At 58.6% G+C, this 12,369-nt stretch overlaps 1 protein-coding gene across 4 annotated transcripts in view; it reads right to left on the bottom strand.

Moving 5' to 3' along the window:
• CARMIL1 (capping protein regulator and myosin 1 linker 1) overlaps positions 1–12,369 on the bottom strand; it is a 207,269-nt gene that overhangs the window by 132,526 nt on the left and 62,374 nt on the right. For all 4 annotated transcript variants that reach the window (XM_066246343.1, XM_066246347.1, XM_066246344.1 and 1 more), the window contains exons 3-4: positions 5,775–5,825; positions 4,130–4,189 (exon numbers count right to left, since the gene is read on the bottom strand). In XM_066246343.1, the coding sequence (XP_066102440.1) occupies positions 4,130–4,189; positions 5,775–5,825 (111 nt within the window). The remainder of the gene's footprint in view (positions 1–4,129; positions 4,190–5,774; positions 5,826–12,369) is intronic.

The raw sequence follows: 12,369 nt of genomic DNA, 5'->3' as shown, positions 1-12,369 counted from the left end.
TGCCCCAGGCGCTAGAGTGGCTCTGGTCACGACAGAGCGACGCCCCGGAGGGGCAGAGCATCGCCCCCTGGTGGGCAGAGCGTCGCCCCTGGTGGGCGTGCCAGGTGGATCCCGGTCGGGCGCATGCGGGAGTCTGTCTGACTGTCTCTCCCCGTTTCCAGCTTCAGAAAAATAAAAAAAATAAAATAAGAAAACACACAAGAATCTCAAAAGATTGAAAAAAAAAACATTTGATAAAATCCAACACTAATTCCTAATTAAAAAAATAAAAAACAAACAACTCTCAGCCAAGTAGGAATAGAAGATAACTTCCCGAACCAGATAGAAAGCGGCTACGAAACCCCTGCAGCTACCACTGCACCTGACGGAGAAAAAAACTAATACTCTGTCTCGAAGACGAGGAGTGAAACGGGATGTCTGCTCTCACCCCCTCTCCTCAGCCCCGTCTCAGAGCGCCAGCCACACGGCCTGAGGGGCTGAGATGTGAGGTCACCCTGCGGACCAGCCGATGCGCGAGCCTGTCGCTGTGTCATGACCGTTGACAGGAGACGGGAGACTGGGGTCAGGGTCCAAGCACACTGTCACTGATGGCCCGCAAAGGGTACCATGTTTGCACGGATTGCTCCTGTCCCCCCCCATCCCCGAGTCCCGCAGGGGGACCCAGAGGGCTCAGACAGATGCCCGCACGCACAGTGGACGGCTGACAGGAAAAGGAACCCTGGGGCTTGAGCAGCGTCCTGTCTCCGTGGTGAGCAGTCAGCACGCCTGCTCGCTGTCCAGAGGAAACACTCCGTCGTCCCCTCCCCCGCCCCCCCCAGGCTGCTCACGGCACAGGTAACCCCGGGAAGCAGCCCAGGACAAGCGCGGTCAGAGCACGAATCCGCACCCAGCAAGGCGCGGGGGAGCTCAAGAGTCCCCGAGGGGCCCACGAGGAACGTCTCCCCACAGCAGACGGGCATCGGTGAAAAACAGAGAAGTAAAAGCCCTTACGAACGAGAGACACGGCGTCCGGGCAGAAGACGAAGCCCTCTGCGGAGAAGCTGCCGGGCCGTCAGCGGAGCGTGGAGGGGAGGCAGGAGCAGGAGCAGGAGCACCACAGAAAACCCACTGCATCTCCACGCACCGGCAAGAAGCCACTGGAAACTGAATCTTAAAAACAACACCCACTAGAAGAGCATCAAAAACTTAAGATACTTAGGAACAAACCGAACGGAACAGGTACCAGACCCGTCCGCTGCGCCCTACCGCAAACCACCACCGAGGGAAACAGAAGCCCAGATAAACGGAGACAGGGACCGGTTCCCTGGGTCGGAGACTCCGTGTGGCAAAGACGCCGTCTCTCCCCACAGTGACTCACAGATTCAGAATCAGGCGAGTCTAAATGCCTGTCAGAGGACCTAGCGTCACTGAAACAACTTTGCAGAGGAAGAGCCGGTTGAAGGACTGATGCTGTCGGACATCAAGTCCTCCTGCGACGCTACAGTAACCAAGGCATACAGTAACCACGGGGACATCAAGACAGACCAACACTAACAGGGCAGCATTCAGCGTCCAGAAACAGACCGGCATCTGTGGGAACAAGTGATCTCCACAACCAAAGTGACAGCCCGTTCAGCGGGAGACAGCTGCCTCTCACACACACGGTAGAGAGCACGTGGGCGGATACACCACACACCCTCCAAGAAGGAAGGAACGGAGCACGTGGGCGGATGGATACACCACACACCCCCCAAGAAGGAAGGAACGGAGCACGTGGGCGGATGGATACACCACACACCCCCCAAGAAGGAAGGAACGGAGCACGTGGGCGGATGGATACACCACACACCCCCCAAGAAGGAAGGAACGGAGCACGTGGGCGGACACGCCACACACCCCCCAAGAAGGAAGGAACGGAGCACGTGGGCGGACACGCCACACACCCCCCAAGAAGGAAGGAACGGAGCACGTGGGCGGACACGCCACACCCCCCCCAAGAAGGAAGGAACGAAGCACGTGGGCGGACACGCCACACACCCCCCAAGAAGGAAGGAACGGAGCACGTGGGCGGACACGCCACACCCCCCCCAAGAAGGAAGGAACGGAGCACGTGGGCGGACACGCCACACCCCCCCCAAGAAGGAAGGAACGGAGCATGTGGGCGGACACGCCACACACCCCCCAAGAAGGAAGGAACGGAGCCCGGGTCCACCCGCACGTCACTGGCTTCGTACACAAAAATTACGTCCAAATGGGTCGTGGACTTAATTATGCAACCTGAAACCACAAAACTTGCAGAAGACAGAAAGCATTCCGTGGACTGGGGTCAAGCAAAGGTTCGTGCAATCCGACCTCGAGAGAACCCAATCCGTGGGAGAAGATACGGATACACGAGACTCACCAGAATTTAAGACTCCTGCACTTTGAGAGGCGCTGTGAGGAAAAGGACAGGAGACAGACAGGAAATGTGAGTGATTCATCTCTCAGACAAGCCCAGACATTCGGAGTAGACAAAGAACCCTCAAACCTCGAAGAAAACGAGCAACTCAACGTAAAAAGCGGGAAGAGGCGTGAAGTGGCTCTCGACCCAAGAGGCCACCGAGGGCAAACAAGCGACACAAAGATGCCCAGCCCCTCCCTCGCCGAGGGAAACACAGGTGTGACAGGAAGCAGGCACACTCGCCAGAAGGGGCCACGTCACCCTGGGGCAGGCACGCCAGGGTCGGGGACGGGCTGAGGGACGGGGACCCGCTGGCTGCTGGCAGCAGTGTCAAATCACACAACCGCCCGGGACAACAGTGGGGCGCCCGGGAACGGCGTCACTGCCTGATTCAGCCGCCACATGCCTGGACGCTTACTCGCAGGGAGCGAGAGCCTGCGTCCCTCCCGCCGGAGACGGGGGCACGTGAACGTTGCGGCAGCTTTCCTGGCCATCGCCCAGACCTGGGCCGCGCCCGAGTGTCCCTCGTCCGGGGAACAGGCAGGGGGCGGGGGGGGGGGGGACTGTGAGAAAGCCACACCAAGACACTACATGGCAACAGACGTGCAGCAAGGTCACTGGACCTCACAGCAATGACGCTGACGACAGAAGGCATGAAGATAAAGTGTATGTGCTGTAGGGCCCTGGCCACAGAAAGTTCTAGAAAAAGGAATACTCGTCTGCATGGGCCGAGAGCAGGGGCCGGCAGCTGAGGGGGGGCAGGAGGGACGGCTGACAGGTGTCCGAGGAAATCTGGGAGGAGGGACGTGTTCGGCACCCTGACCGCGGCCGTTTCCTGGGGATACATGGGAAACTGACCAGATCCTGCGCTTGGATTGTCTGCGAGTTACTCGTGGCTGAGCTATTTTTTTTTTTTTTTTTTTTTTTTTTTTATTTTTCTGAAGCTGGAAACGGGGAGAGACAGTCAGACAGAGTCCCGCATGCGCCCGGCCGGGGATCCACCCGGCACGCCCACCAGGGGGCGATGCTCTGCCCCTCCGGGGCATCGCTGTGCCGCAACCAGAGCCACTCTAGCGCCTGGGGCAGAGGCCAAGGAGCCATCCCCAGCGCCTGGGCCATCTTTGCTCCAATGGAGCCTCGGCTGCGGGAGGGGAAAAGAGAGACAGAGAGGAAGGAGAGGGGGAGGGGTGGAGAAGCAGATGGGCGCTTCTCCTGTGTGCCCTGGCCGGGAATCAAACCCGGGACTTCTGCACTCCAGGCCAATGCTCTACCACTGAGCCAACCGGCCAGGGCCATGGCTGAGCTATTTTTAAAAGTCTCCGTTTCATGAATACCAAAAATGTCACCTGTATTCCCAGAAAGCCCTTGCCTAGTACTATATATCACAGCTGTGAAATTTTGTTCCTACAACTAAAATTGTACGAAATCTCTAAGCAAGCGCACCCTCACGTTGACATCACTCACAAAGAGAGCTGATCAGCTCTTTCCCAATGGTTATGGAGAAGGTTGTCCTTATCAGAACCAGCTCCGACCCATCTCCCATGCAGAACCTTCCACGGTCCCTAATCCAGCTTTTCGGCATGCTCTCAAGAAATCACTCAATGGTGAAGCCACACAGAGGAGGTTTCACGGTTTTTTCAGAGACTCAGGGGGAGGGGAGGTGATGAGCTTGCGCCTAGAGGACAACAGGTCTCCGTGGCTGACCCTCACCTGTGTGGGCTTGCTGCTGGTGACGCCGTGAATGTCCAAGTAGCTGAAGGTTAGCTCGAGCTGCAGTCGAGGGGGGGGGGAGGGAGACAAAGACCTGTGATCAGGGTCAGAGAACATAATTCAAGGTAAAAAAAAATACCACCACCAGAAATGCTACCAGCTTCTGACAGGAGGGTGCTGTGACAGCGCCGTTCCCTCACTGAGATAGTGACCGTTTCTCAGAGAAGAGTGTACGTGCGTCCCCAACGGGAAGGGGTGTGTTTGACTTTTAAAAATGCATCCTGGGCAAACCCAGGGGAAAGGCTATGTGCTTCTGTCCTGGTATTTTATTCATTTAGAAATGAATGTCTGAAGTGAGCCATCTAAATATACTTTCTTTCTCTTATCTCCAAATGTTCCTTCAGGAAGTCCCAGCAGGGTGATGATGGCTGTGTCTGTTTTTCCTTCTTTCTACTCCCTGTCCTGTGTGAGTTACATTCAGATCAATTACTCGAGTCCTCATCCATTCCACCATCTTCTGTAAGAACTCGTATTTTAAACGGGTTTAGAGAAATACAACATTCAGGAATTTTAAACCATGACTAAATGGAACACATAGCTATAAAATAAATAGAAGTCTCCCCTCTCTCGGCATGGACAAAGTGGTTTCCCTTTTACTTTAGAAATAGGGGTTCCTTCCCCTCTTCTCCTGTGCCCAGCATCCATTTCCCTCAAAATCCGTCCAGTCCCGCACCCTCTGCCTGGACAGTGGCCACTAATCTCCCTTCCGGTTCTGCGTCCTTTCAACCTCCCACGGACGACAGGGGCAGGGCCAGCTCGGTTTCTGCTGCCCTCACCGTCCACCCAGAAACACAGCGGGGCTGAGGTGGCCGCGTGCTAGCCAGGCGCCTCTCAGAGCCACACACACAGGCCCTGGGAAGCATTCCGCTGCTGGATGGAAGGACCCAGGAACCCAGTCCCCGGAGAGGGCGTGACGGGACCCCACGGGCACGGGGACCCAGCTCAGAGCCTTCCCCAGTCTCTGGGACGTTACCCGAAGGGGGAGCAGGGGGTGGCATGTCCCGCGTCACAGGTTGATTTAGTGCTCCCGGGGGGCAGGGGGTGATGAACGCGGCACACAGGAGCCAAAACCACGACTATATAACTGAGGAACGAGGTGGGGAGCTGTGTGTGTGCGTGTACATGTGTTGGAGTATTGTGTGCATATGTGTGTGCATGTGCATGTGTTGGAGTATTGTGTGCATGTGTGTGTGCACGTGCATGTGTGTGGTGAATACCTCCATGTGTATGTGTGTTAAGAGTGTGCGCATGTGCATGTATTTTAGAGTATTATGTAAATGTGTGTGCACATGTGTGCATGGTACAGGTTATGTGTACACACATGTGTTAGAGAGTGTGTGTGTGTTTTGTGTGTGTGCATGCATGTGGGTATTTGAATGTGTGTGCATGCTTGGAGTATGGTATGCATGTATGTGTCCATGTGTGCATGCATGTGTGCTGCATGTACATGGGTATTTGGATGTGTGTGTGTGTACGTGTTTGGGAGTACTGTGTGCATGTGCGTGTGCTCATCCCTGTGTGCATGCATGTGTGGTGCATGTGTGCACGTGTGCATGTGCTGGAAGGAAGAACTCGCGGCACCTACCTTGGTGGGGACTCGTGCTGAGAGGAGGAAGGCACGGCAGGATGTGAGCACCTAAAAGACAGAAGCAGCAGGGTCAGCACCAGAACATGGGCCTGCTGGGCTCTGCGACCCACCTCCTCATTCCTGTCCCTCTGGACTGCCCCCCAGCGCTGCCTCCCCTGCCTAGCGCTCTGTGCTCGTCTTGTGACAGCCTGTGAGCCATTTACACCAACTGCAAAACCGACACCCGTCACACAAGAGGTGCTGCCTCCTGTAGGCAGTGCAGTCACGGGGACATGTGAGCAAATCATGAAATAAAACTGACGGCCCCTGCGGACACGGTCACGGCGTGAGCACATCGATCGTGACGTGATCCCGAGTCCCCTGTGTGATCTGATGACTGAGTCTTAAACACGAATCTCAAAACAGGCGTCCACACAACGGGCCCTAGCAGCAAACAGCGGCCCAGACGCGGCCGGCCTCCTGTCCTCCTGCACAGGTCTGTCTCATGGGGAGCAGCGTCGCCCCCTGGAGCCAAGGCCCCGCGGCCCCACGGGGCGTCTGACGGGGCATCAGTGGATCAGGAAGACAGGAAAAACCCCAGGCTGTTCCCACGAGCTCGGCCTGTGAGAAAAGAGCAAGTTCCAACCACGTGCAGACGCGTGAGGCTCTAGCAGTCACGTCCGCTCTCAGCCGCGGCCCGTGTCCCCGCCCCCATTCTGTAAAAATATTTCAAAGGCACAGTAAGCACACAGTGTCCTTCGGAAGTTGGACCAGGGCCAAAATAATTGGCTTGAAAGGAGACTCATCCCTGAGGGGCCCAGGCCGTGACGGGCCAGCCCCGAGTCTGGGGTCAGCTGGGGTCCCCAGAGGCTCAGAGGCTGTCTGTGAGTTTGGAAGGGGGTGGGGTGGAAAGGTGACACCCTCCACTGCACCCTCCCAGACACTGCGTCCACCGTGCGCACCACACAGCAGCGTTTGGAAACTACAAGTGCCACCGTTCCAGGAGCCGTGCCTCTCCGTCGGCATCACGTCAGCCCGTGGGGAGCAGGGGCTGCCTTTACCGGGGATCCCAAAGCACCCCATTCCTGGCTCCCCTGCCTGGCTCCAGGGCAGCCCTAGGACCGTGGCCGTGGAGGCCTGACAGCACGTGTGCGCATGCGTGTGTGCACACACACATGTGTATGCACAACGGCACGTGTATGCACACACTCGTTCACATGCATGCATGTACCTGTAGGCATGTGCGTGTGCACTGTCATATGTGTGTGCACACACTGACGCACATGCACACATGTACCTGTAGGCTCGCACATGCACATACACTGCCACGTGTGTGTGCACAGACACACATGTAGTGTAGGCATACACATGTACATTCACTGCCATACATGCGTGCACACACTGATGCGCTTGCACACATGTATGCGTAGGCACACACATGTACATGCACTGTCCCACGTGTGTGCACACATGCATGTGTAGGCACACACTCACACTGCTCTAGCAGGTCCGGGGACACCGCCCAGGAAAACCCCCGCCTCGCCCTGTCTTTCCAGCATAGCCGCGCTTCCGCATGGAGAATCCTGCGTCCTGGGAACCGGGACTCCTGGCCGCGCAGCCTGTGTGCATCAGGGAATCACAAAGACGCGGTCCAGCCCCGGCTCCGCTCCTTTCTGGCTGTTCCCCCCGACGGTGACCTCCACGCCCCGGAGCTCCCCTGTGACACAGGCTCCTCCTCCGCGGGACCAACACCAGTGTTTCGGGTTAAGATATAAATGGGAGGGGGCCGGGGCTGGGCTCCCAGAAGGTCTTTGCCAAACGCCGCCTCCTAACAAGTACGGAGCGATATGGGTGTGACGGCATCTCTACGTGCAGATCCCCAAAGTGAGATGAAGTTGTCACAGCTACTGGGTCTTTATTTTTCCCCTAATAGATTTTGTCAAGAGAACAAAACACACAGAACCCACACAGATTCTGAGACGTCTCCTAGGCAGAAATTTCGGATTCGACATTTTGACCTTGAAGAGGAACATTCTTGCAAAGTTAAAAAGTGGGAGGGAGGGGATGCTGTCCCCGCGGAGAAAATGTGTTCGGAAAGGAGCCTTCACCTCACGGGGAGTGGGGACACCCCTGCCTCCCCAGCTCCTCGGGAGCCCGTTCTTCCAGGGGCCTTAGCAAGCCAACCACGTCGTCAACCGCTGTAATGCATTTCCTCTCCTCGTCATTAAAATGCCAGCGGCAGCCTGGTTCCCTCCGAGGCTTCCCGGCTCAACGTGTCACTTCAACATTCTCCCTTGAAAGCATTTCTGGAAACACTCTTGGCTGCTAAGACTCACGGCTTCTCAGCGAAGTCTCCGTCCCCGTGTGGAGAGGACACAGGGCATGGGAACCCTGTCCCTGAACCCTATTAAAGCCTGAGATAATACCTGTGTCACCTTATTAAATGATGCCAGGGCCCAGGGCCGCCTGAGGCACAGCCGGTCCATACAGCCACGCCCCCTGCACCACACGCTCTCCTGCAGGTGACCGGAAATGTCCTCCCTCCCTCCCTCTAGGACGGGGCTCTCCCCACGGCAAACCTTCAGACACGGCCTCACACCCCCAAAGTGTTCTGTCAGGAGCAAGCTGACTCGGCGATGAAGGCCAGCTCACACCGTCCCCCTCTTCCCAGCGCCCATTCAAGTGCGTCCCAGACGAGACTTCCTTAATCCAAGACGCTGTCCCGGGGAGAGGAGGGCGGCAGGTGCAGGCCCGTTACCACCGCTGTGAGCGCTGTGAGCGGGAGACGCTGAGGGACGGCGCAAGGTCACCCAGAGAGTCGAGGGAGGAGACAGAGTGTGCTGGCCCGGAGCCTCTGCACAGCCACGACGACCCCCGTCACCTCTCTGGCCAAAGCAGGGGGTGGACGCTTCAACCAGAGGGGACGCGAAACCGTGCATTATTTTAGCGCCATTTCTGGCCCCAAATTCCTTATAAAACTGGATCACCATATTTCTCGAGCATCTGTTGTTAACCGGGGTGCCAGGCTGGGTGGGGGTTAATCACCCCCCCACCTATTTCTATAAATAGACGTCATTGGGACACAGCCACACCGTCGGCTCCTGGGTGGTCACCAGCGGCTCTCACGCGACAACGCGGCAGAGTGAGGGGAAGACACAGCAGAAGCTCTAACAGCCCTCAACGCTTGAAGAACTGTCACTATCAGGTCCTTCTCAGAACGCGTGTGCCGACCCCTGGACCTCGTGTTTTGGAGGGCAGACCCCCGGGGTCAGGTCGCCTGGGTCTCCGTCCGAGTGTCACTGTTTACACTGGCGTGTGACTGGGGCCAAGTCCTCCCCCCGCCCTGTGGCTCCGCCCCCTCTTCTGCAAGATGGAAGCAGGATGGACCCCTGAGGCTGATGAGCTGACATCTGTGCTCAGAAGAGGGCTGGCACGGGAACACGCTATGTGGTGCGTTGTTATCATCTCTATGTATAAGATCATTATATGGTCCGATAGTCCACTTGTCAGATTTAGCCCAGGTCTGGCCTCAAGCTCGACAAACGACCCAGCTCTGAGCACGTTCCCATGGCTGCGCACCCATGTTCAGCCCGACTCAGAATAAGGGGGTTGGGCCAGGTCCCTCAGCTACGTGCCTGCGCTCCAGGTCCCTGACTCGGGCCCCCGTGGCCTCCCAGGACCCTGCCACTGTTCCGTGTGGTCTGTGGGAGTGTCGTCCCTAGGAAGTAGTATTTGCTGAGGGCAGACGACCCCCCAGACAGGGGCCAAGGAGGCCCCAGGAGTTAGGTTTTCTCCTCCGCTGTCCTCTGACCCCTGGGCAAACCCGTTCCGGTCACCTGGTCCCTGCCGCCACCGAGCAGGACGTCAGCGTGGGCACACAGCCCGTCGGACGCAGCCGCGACCTTGTCCGGCAGTGCCACCATGGTGAGGCGTGGTAGAAGCAGGAAAGAAAACAAGCGCCCCAACTCCTCCCACACGCAGAGGGACACGCGACAGCTTCAAAACGGCATCGCTCCTCAGTGTCACTGCCCGTGGGACTTTCTGGTCGAAGCGCCAGCAGGTGGGGCTCTGACCAGCTGAGCGACCCGCCCTGAAGGGACGGGCTTCACAAAGCCGGGCACTGGGGGGGGCCCTGCCAGAGAGAGGAACCCTAACTCTCTTCTTGTTTTTGTTTTTGTTTTTAATAGAGTCTTTCTTTCTCAAAGCGATGGAAAAAATGAGATTGGCTAGTTGGAGAAATGTTCTGCTCAAGGGGTCATGAAAACGTCCTTCACCGACTAAAAGAACTCCACTTGAGCATTCTGCCAAATGGCTCATAAAAGTACAGAGCTCCTGAAGTCCGACCCAGCCTTCCCTCGCACAACGGGAGGGAGTGACACTGTCCTCGCAAACGCCGCGGTCGCTACGCCCTTCATTGCAGAAAATGAGCCCCTTACGCGGGCTCTCGGGAGCTCTGCGTCCCCTCCCTGGCTCGACGGGAACCAGCACACCATCAGGGACCCCGGTCCATGCGCCCCCGGCCCCCACTCAGCCACCGACAGGCCAGGAGCCCCGTCTGCCATCGGCCACCTCCTAGCAGGGGGGCAGGGGACGCCCCACTCCCAAGTTCGGCTCCTTCTCCTTCACCTGTGGCCGCTGCTCCCCCCGAATACACACACACACTCCGGGCAGCTCAGCGCCAAAACCAGGGGCTCCCTGTGCCGAGCGCGCTGGCAGGATGGCTGCAAGGGCCCAAGACCGGAGCCCCAGGCTCTGTGTTCGAGGTCGTCGCAGACACGTGTCCCCTCGTGAAGCCAGGCAGAGCGGAGTGCAGGTCTGACATCAGAGCCCCCGGGGAGGACCAGGGGGACGCAGGAGAGGCGCGTGTGCCTCGCCGGTGAGTTCCAAGTGGACCAGCGCTCTCTGGTTTCCGAAAGCATACCCTTCTTCACCATTCTCTTAATGCACTTGCTCTGCAGTAATCTCATTTTTTTTTGTAGCATCTGCCATCGTTGTCATTAAGTATTGGAGCGATTACTTCACACATTCCTTAAACAGTTAGGGAGCGCCCACCTGGTGCCAGAGACAGATCAGGAGAACACAGAGGCATCAGGCCCTCCTTCTTCAAGTAGCTCATGTTCTACTGGGAGGAGACAGACTTCCCACAGAGGCGCTCACGGTAAGGCAGGGGGGGTGGCAGGCGGTGACTGCGGTGAGGGGTCAGGGGTCAGGGGTCAAGGGAGGGGTGGGGGCCCCTGGCATTTCTAAGCAGTTGGGGGGGGGACCTCAATAGGAAGCGATGCGGCAGATGGTCCACAGGAAGCGAGGGGAGGAGCCGTAGGGACAGGTCAGGCGGGAGCAGCTGGACAGAAGGAACAGGAGGCTCTGAGTGAACACCGGCCCCAGGGACTGGGGACGGAGCAGAGCCCGCTGCGGCGAGGAGGGAGGCGCCCCCGTGAGGGCAGAGGGGTGACCAGCTGGGTTCTGGGGAGCAAGCAGTCCGGGCAGCACCCGAGCCGCCATCCCTGCCTCAGCTCGTCCTTGGAATAAAAGATGTGAGCACAGGATCGATGTGACCCGACGTTTCAAATGATCTCTCTGGCGGCCACTGAGAGCTGGCAGGAGAGGGGGCGAGGGGACGAGAGTGGACGCAGGAAGCCCGGTCAGGAAGCCGCCGCGATGCTCCCCGGCGAGAATGCAAAGGCTTGGGGGGACCCGCAGTGGCCGGCGGGAGTGTGGACCAGCCGTCAGGTGACCCGCAGTGGCCGGCGGGAGTGTGGACCAGCCGTCAGGTGACCCGCAGTGGCCGGCGGGAGTGTGGACCAGCCGTCAGGTGACCCGCAGTGGCCGGCGGGAGTGTGGACCAGCGTCAGGTGACCCGCAGTGGCCGGGGGGAGTGTGGACCAGCGTCAGGTGACCCGCAGTGGCCGGGGGGAGTGTGGACCAGCGTCAGGTGACCCGCAGTGGCCGGCGGGAGTGTGGACCAGCGTCAGGTGACCCGCAGTGGCCGGCGGGAGTGTGGACCAGCCGTCAGGTGACCCGCAGTGGCCGGCGGGAGTGTGGACCAGCGTCAGGTGACCCGCAGTGGCCGGCGGGAGTGTGGACCAGCCGTCAGGTGACCCGCAGTGGCCGGCGGGAGTGTGGACCAGCTGTCAGGTGACCCGCAGTGGCCGGCGGGAGTGTGGACAAGCCGTCAGGTGACCTGCAGTGGCCGGCGAGAGTGTGGACAAGCCATCGGGTCGCAGAGGACTCGGACGACGGAGCCCAGCCACGTGTGCTCACGGGGTGAATCGGGGACACCGAAGGCTCGTCGCTCTGCTCACGCGGCAGGCTTTGGTTTACACCCACAACATCACGACACAGCCGCTCACAACGGCACGTGACTCGGTGCCTGGGGTTGGCCCGGGCGGTCGTCACGTAAGAAAGTGAGGAGGTTTCTGGGAGGGGCAGACAGAGCCGCCCAGGGCTCTCCGAGGGCGACCTTCCCACAGACGCCATTCTCGGTCTGTTCTCACAGAGAAACCGAGGTTCCGGACGGAGCCGAGTCTCCTGACCGACTTCTGTCTGGAACCGTTTCACCCATGTGCTGACGACACGGTCATACAAAGCCAGAGGTCCCTGCTTAAATTTTTAA

Source organism: Saccopteryx bilineata, chromosome 11, assembly GCF_036850765.1.
Source record: "Saccopteryx bilineata isolate mSacBil1 chromosome 11, mSacBil1_pri_phased_curated, whole genome shotgun sequence".
Classification (NCBI taxonomy): Eukaryota; Metazoa; Chordata; class Mammalia; order Chiroptera; family Emballonuridae; genus Saccopteryx; species Saccopteryx bilineata.
This window is presented reverse-complemented; position numbering and strand designations above follow the sequence as displayed.